General features: G+C 41.9%; 2 protein-coding genes across 2 annotated transcripts; both read right to left on the bottom strand.

Moving 5' to 3' along the window:
• Window positions 1–3,503: 3,503 nt before the first annotated feature.
• Window positions 3,504–6,189, bottom strand: LOC115691023 (probable LRR receptor-like serine/threonine-protein kinase At3g47570). The gene is made up of 2 exons (XM_030617557.2): window positions 4,285–6,189; window positions 3,504–4,074 (listed from the first exon to the last, which is right to left on the bottom strand). The coding sequence occupies exons 1-2, from the start codon at window positions 4,910–4,912 to the stop codon at window positions 3,707–3,709; spliced, it is 996 nt and encodes a 331-aa protein (XP_030473417.1). The 5' UTR covers window positions 4,913–6,189; the 3' UTR covers window positions 3,504–3,706.
• Window positions 5,757–6,986, bottom strand: LOC115691051 (LRR receptor-like serine/threonine-protein kinase EFR). The gene has a single exon (XM_030617611.2). It carries the CDS (start codon window positions 6,984–6,986, stop codon window positions 5,757–5,759), a length of 1,230 nt encoding a protein of 409 aa, XP_030473471.2.
• Between the last annotated feature and the right edge of the window lie 1,625 nt (window positions 6,987–8,611).

The following is an 8,611-nucleotide window of genomic DNA, read 5'->3' as shown; positions in this document are numbered from 1 at the left end:
TGACCGATGTGGTCTGAACCCAGAATGTCGAATGTGAACATGATCAATTGGGAGGTTTCCTGGACAGAGGAGTTATTTGTGATGGAAGCAATTGGTGGGTTAGGTACAGAGGGTCCATGCCCATTGTATCATATGTACGGAATGGAATTGAGTTGACTAGGAAATTAGAGGGTAAGACGAGGGCTGTTCATGCGTGCATCGATGTAATTTCCAAGCATGTGCAGCATCAAGATGAATCCATTCACGCTTTGTTGGGTCTAGTAACGAGTAAATACCTAGTCACCTAAAGTTATTCGATGCCAATCGGCATGCGACCCTACTGATAAAGGGATTGTAAAGGGATTGGGAGGTGGGAACGTTAGTATCACAGGTGTAGAGTTCGACTCCCGCGTTCTGTAAAAGATAGAGCAAAAGTTAGAAAGTAAGGAGAGTTAGAGATAAGACAAATAAAAAAAAGAAAGTCGTTCGATTGTTTACCATAAAAATAAAAGTTGTTCGATTACATCTTAAGGGTATACATCAGATCCTTAAGAAATTTATATAATATTCTCGTACCATTTATGACATATAAGAACCAGTAGATGAGCAAACCGTTCGTTCAACAGAATAATGTCATAATTGAGCACATCACGCGCCGTGGTGTATGACCACTTTAGTAGTGCTCTATGAACTTAGTGCAGCACAGAAGAGAGATGAGGGGCCATGGGACCTAGCTACGTAGTCCCTGTGGATTAAAATAGATGTTGGTATAATATTCTCGTACCATTTATGACATATAAGAATCAATAGACGAGCAAACCGTTCGTTCGACGGAATAATGTCATAATTGAGCACATCATGCGCTGTGGTGGATGACCACTTTAGTAGTGCTCTATGAACTTAGGTCGGCACAGAAGAGAGATGAGGGGCCATGGTACTTAGCTACGTTGTACCTGTGGATTAAAATAGATGTTGGTACGGTGGTTAGGAATCTTTTTCCTTGTTGCTTCTCATAAGACTCCTCCATTGGCAATCAAATCAAGATGAAACTTTTCCTTTTAAGAGGAAACGTCAAGGAAGAAAATTAACTTAGGAAAAAACTACAAAAAATCTCAAACTATGCCCACCGCAATACATTTATTCCAAACTTTTTTTGTGACACCAAAAACCCCAAACTAACATCCGAGTGCCACATTTACTCTCCGTTAAGATTCTATTAAAAATCACCATTAAAATCTGACGTGGCTTTGATGTGGCATTGATGTGGCGCCACGCTAGCACCCCCGTCAGAAAATTAAACTAAAAAAAGAAAAAAATCGAAGCACTGTCATTGCGGTTACTGTTCATCGTCGGACCACGATCCTCTATCAAAGGTTGTCCATGCTTCCCGGACCTGGGATCAAGGACATGGGGCTCGGCCACCTCGAATCTAAGGTCGCCACAGCTGTCCGGTGACTAAAGACCTCACTCGTTGTTCAAGAGCGAGATCTCGCTCTGGTCGCTCCCATCTAAAGGTTCCCTTTTTCTTTCATTTTTCCCTCGATCGTCCTCCTCTTTCTCACGAGTTCCTGCACTACTGGGGCTACTCTCCATGTCCTTAATCCATTTCGGTAACAATCAGCAGCTGTTGAACCTTCTCCCACTTCTTCTCGAAGCCGCGGAATTTCGCCGTATTGCAGAAGAAGCGGCGATCAAAGTGGCGAAGTTTATGGATTGACTTTGCCAGTATTTGACTGACGAAAAGTAGAGGAAGAATACTTGACCAAGAAAAAGTAAAAGGAACAATGGAGGACTTTACCCAGAAAGATGAGCACTAGAGAAACAAGCAAGGATATTACAACACAAGAATAACAGAGATGAATTGTGCACAGCCGAATGTCCGGGCGGATCTGGGCAGCGATGAACGAGCGCTCCAAGATGATGAACGGTAACCACAATGAAGGGTGCTCGAGTTTTATTTAGTTTTTACTTTTATTCTAAATTTTTCTGAAGTGGCGCCACCTCAGATTTTAACGTTGATTTTAACAGAAACCTAATGGAGGGTAAATGTGTCACTCAGGTGTTAGTTTGAGGTTTTTGGTGTAACAAAAAAAAAAGTTTAGGGTAAATGTGTCACAAGAAACATAATTTGGTATTTTTTTTTCTAATTAACTAATCAAATGATATCTTGATACAATGATAGTGGTAGTAATTTAGAATTGAGAAACTTGTTTGTCCACTTTGAAATGTGGAAATATCAAAGTTGGAAAGTTATCAATCCACCAACCAATCATGTTGTTAGTTTTAGCACTAATTAACTATTCACCGTCTTGGAGAGGACAAACAACTTGCCATCAGATCGTATGGTTTTCATCGATCTCTAATTAAGTTCTAGGTTCGAAACCATGTTGAGGGGTCGAATCAAGTTTCAATTGAGTCAACACAATGCAAGCTCGAGCTTGATCAACGATTAAAATTCTCTCTCGAGCTTAGTTCGATTCGATTACAGTTAATTCTTGAGGGAACTTGAACTTGAGCTTAATGAGCTCGAATATTTTTCCCTCTCTCTATATATATTCTGTATATTTATTCTTGGATATAATATGCATTTAGAAAATTCTGTGAATAACTTTTATGATTGTTAACTATTTAAGGAAAAACAATGCAAGCTTGATTAGGAGATCGGGCTCTTCAGCCTGTCGAGCTGATTATGGATGAGTTCGAGCTCAATTCGAGGAGGTATTAGATCAAGTTCGATAGCAACTGAAGACCAAGTCGCACCAAGTCGATCTCAGATGATTATCTAAACAAGCTGGAGCTACTCACGCTTAACTCACTATTAGTTTGATTTGTTGTTTGCATTTCACCAGTGAAACAACAATGCAGAGAGTAGAGCACTTGAGCATGTGCTCTATCCTGGAAAGATAAAGAGTTACTTTGTGATTGAAGCAATTGGGGGGTTAGGTACAGAGGGTCCATGCCCGTTGTATTATATGTGTGGAGTGGATTTGAGTTGACCAAGAAATTAGGGCATAAGACAAGGGCATGAATATAGTTTCCAAGCATGTGTGCCATCACGATAAATCTGTTAGCGCTTTGTCAGGGTTGGCGACGAATGAATACCTAGTCATTCAAAGTCGTTCGATCACATCTTATGGGTATGTATTAGATCCGTAAGATACTGATATAACATTCTCGTGCCATTTATGAAGTATGAAAACGAGTAGACGAGCAAGCCGTTCATTCAAACATCAAATCCCTTGGAGTTGTGAACAATTTTATAAGAGGCTTTATCCTCGGTAAATGGGCGCAATAGAAGAAATTAGCATTTTGATATCAACTTTAGGTATTTAAGTAAGGAATATGTTGTGCATTGCAACAACTAAAGAAGTAGAATTTGCTTCTCTAATAGATCTGAACTTTTGCTGATGCTCTCAGTTTCAAGTAATCCTTATAGTATCCATATAGGTGAACGATTCCTCTTGATGCATCTAAGTTTACTTCAGAAAAGTCGATTAGAAACAGCATCACGGAGAAAGGTGAAATGCTATGCAAATTTAAGATTACTTCATTGTCCAACCATGCGTTTTGGAGTTGGGTAATTCTTATAAGACGAAATATAATACAAAACTAGCTAGTACATCTTTTAACTTAGTTTTTCATCTACTACCTTCCTAAGTATTTCTGGTGCCCACCCTAAGCGTTACTTTTGTCATGACCGGCCAAAATTATTGCACATCCAAATATTTTAGATCATTTCTCTGAGTGATTGTAACTTCATGACGACCTCCTTCATGTCGAGTCGTTCTCCGGGCTGTTCGGCGGAGCATAAGATGCCGATTTTCAGTATCGAGGTCAAGCTCTCTTGAGCTTTGCTTTGCTTTCTCGAAGTGGTTGCCCTGTCGATGTCTTGATGGTGGGAGACTTCTTCGAGTAGTTTCACGCCGACTATTTCGGTCACTCCATCCGGAATAGCCTTGTTCACATAGCTATGGAGGCTGAGATCTTCCATGAACATCTCATCAGTGGGCTTCTTCCCGGTGAACATCTCCATCACTAGAATCCCAAAGCTGTACACATCCCCCCAAGTTGAAATCTCACCAGCCATTCCATATTCTTCACCAAAACACATTACAAGTTTGCCATAAGTTCAACATATATAATCCTAAAACATCTGTATATGAGCATTCTCGAAAAGAAAAGAGGTTCACTTCTGCAGTCCAATTTTGAAATGTCTTTTGTTCAGTTTTCGCAAAAGAAGGTCCCGAAAAATGAAGGATCTATGAGATATCTCTTTCCAAGATTATAGGGCAAAAAAGAAGTTACCTGGAGCTACATATCCAATAGTACCCTTAAAGGCACCAGTACTAGTACTCATGCTCGAGTGAATCTGAGGGTCCTTATCATAGAGGAGCCGCGCTAATCCGAAATCGCCGACATGAGCGGTCATGTCTTTGTCTAGGAGGACATTGCTCGGCTTAAGATCACAGTGAACAACTGGAGGGTCCGCATGGTGATGGAGATAGTCCAGAGCCTGAGCTATGTCAATGGCAATGCTAACCCTCTGCACAAAACTGAGTTGCCTCCGGCCAGAATTCTGGTCATCTGCATTATCTACATGCAACCACTTCTCCATACTCCCATTTGGCATGTAGTCGTAGACCAATGCCTTGAACTCGTTCCCAGCGAAATCAATGCTCGAGCAGGAAGTGACTATCTTCAAGAGATTCCGATGCCGGATCGATCTTAACGCTTCGCATTGGGCTATAAAGCTCTTTGAAGCTCCGCGTTGCTGGAGGTCGAACACTTTCACTGCAACTACCAATTCTCCGCTGCATCCTTTGTATACTGAACCGTAACTGCCGGTCCCTATCTGTTTAGCTGAAGAGAAGCCATCTGTTGCTCTGGAAAGCTCGGCATATGTAATTTTCTGAAATTTCTTTTCATCCTCCATAGGAGTCGTCTCGAACGATTTCTTCCTATAAAGTATGAGAATGGAACATACCAAGATCGCGCATGTTCAATCTGAAAGTATGAGGATTGTTAATATCCTGAAATACAAACGTTGCCACAACTTCCTGGAATGAACTTTTGGGGGTGTGCATTTCTGCAGATGCAATGCTACCGGGCCCCCACAAAGATTACTGTTTCCTGCAATTGATATTTCACTCGCGTTCTTGAAGATTCCACCTTCCGGGACCTCACCTTTCAGATGATTAAACGACAAATTCAAATTTTTCAGGAAGGTAAGAGCCGAGGAAACTGGCGATTTTGCCTGTGAAGTTGTTGCGCAAGAGATCGAGTTCTTGAATCCCTTTCAGACTTTTTAAGGATGAAGGAATCGATCCTTCGAAAAGATTTCCGCTTAGATACAAGAATTCCAAGCTATCACAGCTTACGAGGGAACTAGGTAGCTCTCCTGATAGTCTGTTCTCTGATAAGTCTAGAAGTGTGATCTGTCTCATTTTTCCTAATTCTATCGGTATTGGACCGGTTAGCTTATTTTCAGACAAATCTAACCAATCTGTTATGGAAGGAATACCAATGGCCTCTTTAGGTATAGTATCTGAAAGGTTATTATTTGCCAAAGAGAGCCTCTGAAGACTCTGACAGTTTCCTAGGGTTGAAGGTATGTTTCCCTGGAGAGAATTATCATTCAAGCCGAGTTCTACCAAGGAAGTAAGATTACCAATGGATTGAGGAATTTCCCCTGAAAGTTTGTTGCCGAAAATTGACAAACCCTACAGGTTCTTCATAAGCCCAATGGAGGCCGGGAGTGGTCCGGTAAGGAGATTCTCCTACATGCCAATCGAGATCAGGTTTTCGAGCTTTTGAATGTCATTCGGGATGCTACCAGAAATTCTATTTGCTTCCATCAGAAGGTAAATGAGGTTTGAAGAGAAATCAGTTATGTGATTTGGCAAAACCCCACTGAGAATGTTGTTGAAGAAGGCAAGGACCTCAAGTTTCGTGCAGTTCACTAATGGGGAAAGAAATCCAAGGTCATTCCCTTCCCCAAATCCAAGCTTGTTCCTCCTGAGATTCAACTCCACGAGGTTTTTCAACTTCCCCAAATCTTGAGGTATTGAATCGGTCAACTGGCCAAATGGAATAGAAAGCCTCTCGAGCTTACTTGCATTAGATATGGAGCTTGGAATTGAACCGTAAAATTGGTTTTTTCCCAAGAGAAGCATCCGAACATTCGGAAGAGTAAATCCTATATCGGGTGGAATTTCTCCAACAAGTTGGTTCTCAGAAACCAAAGAGTACTCCACAAGAGAGAGGTTGAAGATTTGAGCAGGAATCAAACCTGTCAAGAGTCCGTTTGATGAGATTTGGAACATGTGGAGCTGCCTCATCTGGCCAAGCTCTTTAGGAATGTCGCCACGGAGTCGGTTTTCAGATAGAGAAAAGTCCCTGAGAAATGTGAGATTCGCTAGTGATTTCGGGATTGGACCTGTCAATTTGTTGATAGCAAGTCCTAATCCCATAAGCTTTTCGAGCTTGCCCAGCTCTAGTGGAATTCTTCCTTCAAGGCTGTTTGCGACTAAATTGAGAATCCTCACCTCCGAGCACTGAGTGAGATTTATAGGAATCTCACCTTGCAAAAGATTCAGTGTGAGTCCAATTACTTGAAGCCAATAAAGACATCCCATTTCTTTCGGAATCTTGCCATGGAAGTAATTGTTCCGCAGATTGACATTCCTCACGAATGTCAAGTTTCCTATATGCGGTGAGATAGTACCTGTCAAGTTCCTGGACTGGAGGTCTAGCACCACAACTCTCTCGTGTCGACCACCACAAATAACTCCGTTCCATCGGCAAAAGTGGACCGAATTGTTCCAATTGCTCAGCGTGGCAAAAGGGTCATGGGTTATCTGGTCCTTGAAGGCCAATAAGGCCAGTTTATCTGTGTCATTCCCAAGTTTAGCAGAGTGAGAGAGAGTGAAGTAAGTGCAAGGAAGAAGGAGGCAGAGATTGAAGATGACAGGGTGTGGAGTGAATGGCAAAAGCTTTCTTGATTCCATTTTGACACAGTTCATTTTGAGATTTTTTGTATGTCATATTCTGATCTTATAGAGTCCAGGTAACCTAGAAACGAGACCTGTCCTGGAGAGAAACTAGGGGATGGAAATTCTTGCAAAAATGGCCAAAAAGTGTTCACGGGAGAGGGAGATCTTGGCAAAAAATGAAGTCGACATTGACGTGGAAAAAAGAGAGAGCCTTGGTCAATATTAGGGTGATTTGTTGTCTGCATTTCACCAGTGAAACAACAATGCAGAGAGCAAAGCGCTTGAGCATGTGCTCTTTTTTCAGCTGTCGCTTTCAATTTATCTGTCGATACGGGGCTGCATTGACTGATGGGGTCTGAACAGAGAATGTCGAATGTGAACATGATCAATTGGAAGGTTTCCTCGAAAGAGAAGAATTACTTGCGATTGAAGGCAAAAAAAAAAAGGTACAGACGTCCATGCCCATTGTATCATATGTCGAATGTCGATACGGGGCTGCGTTTGGTCGACCGGATAAAAGCCAGGATAGGATATGTTTTATCCTATTCTGTGTTTGGTGGTAGTCCAGGATAGGATAAGGTCGGATATAGACCAGATATAGACCGGATAAAAAAATCCGAGGGGGGGTGGGATAGACCTGGATAGGATTTCTAATGCCTATTTTTCCAGAAACCCTATGCTCCACTCGCCGTCATCTTCATCCCCACACCTTGTGCACTTTCACCAAAACAATTTTTCGGCTTTTTTTCCTTCACCGACTCCTCCGAACCCGTGAATAGCAAAAAAAAAAAATTATCATATCCGACTTAAATCCGTAGTCCACCAAACAGTGGATAGGATATGAAGAAATCCCAGGATTTCTTATCCTATCCTATCTAGTCCTATCCTGTTTAGAAATCCGGACAACCAAACGCAGGCTGTTCTTCTCCCTGCATGGATATAATTTCCAAGCATGTGTACCCTCACGATGAATCTGTTCACGCTTTGTCGGGGTTGGCGACAAGTGAATATCTAATCGTTCAAAATTGTTCGATCACATCCTTGGGGTATGTATTAGATGCGTCAGATGCTAATATAACATTCTCATGCCATTTATGACATTTAGGAATTGGAAGACGAGCAAGCCGTTCATTCGACGGAGTAATGTCATAATCGAGAACATCAAGCGCCGTGGTGGCGACACCACTTTAGTGGTGCTCTATAAACTTAGTGTGGCACAGAATAGAGATGAGGGTCCATGGGACCTAGCTACCTAGTGCCTGTGGCTGATATGTTGGGAAAATTGTCCAAAAAGTCTTAAACCTATTGCACTTTTGTCAATCAAGTCCTAAACCTTTCAACTTTGCCAATTGAATCTTAAACCTTTTCATATCTTGCCAATTGAGTCCATCCGGCCAATTTTGGCCGGAAATTGTTCACGTGGATGCCGAACGACCATGTGGCGCTAACGTGAATATTTTAAATAATATTTTAATAATTTATGATTTTTTTCTTCTTTTTTTTTCCTTTTCTCTATTTTTTTTTGCTATGTTTTGAAGTTAGGGCCAACGAGGGTGGCCGGCCGACCCTTGCTGGCTCTGGGTGAGGGCGTCGTGGCCCTCGCTAGCTTTGGGCGAGGGCTGCGACGCCCTCGTCGGCCA

Source organism: Syzygium oleosum, unplaced genomic scaffold, assembly GCF_021117445.2.
Source record: "Syzygium oleosum isolate NSW1041296 unplaced genomic scaffold, Sole_v2.1 Sole_v2.20, whole genome shotgun sequence".
Taxonomy (NCBI): domain Eukaryota; kingdom Viridiplantae; phylum Streptophyta; class Magnoliopsida; order Myrtales; family Myrtaceae; genus Syzygium; species Syzygium oleosum.
The sequence above is the reverse complement of the archived record's forward strand: the minus strand, read 5'-3'. Positions and strand labels throughout refer to the sequence as shown.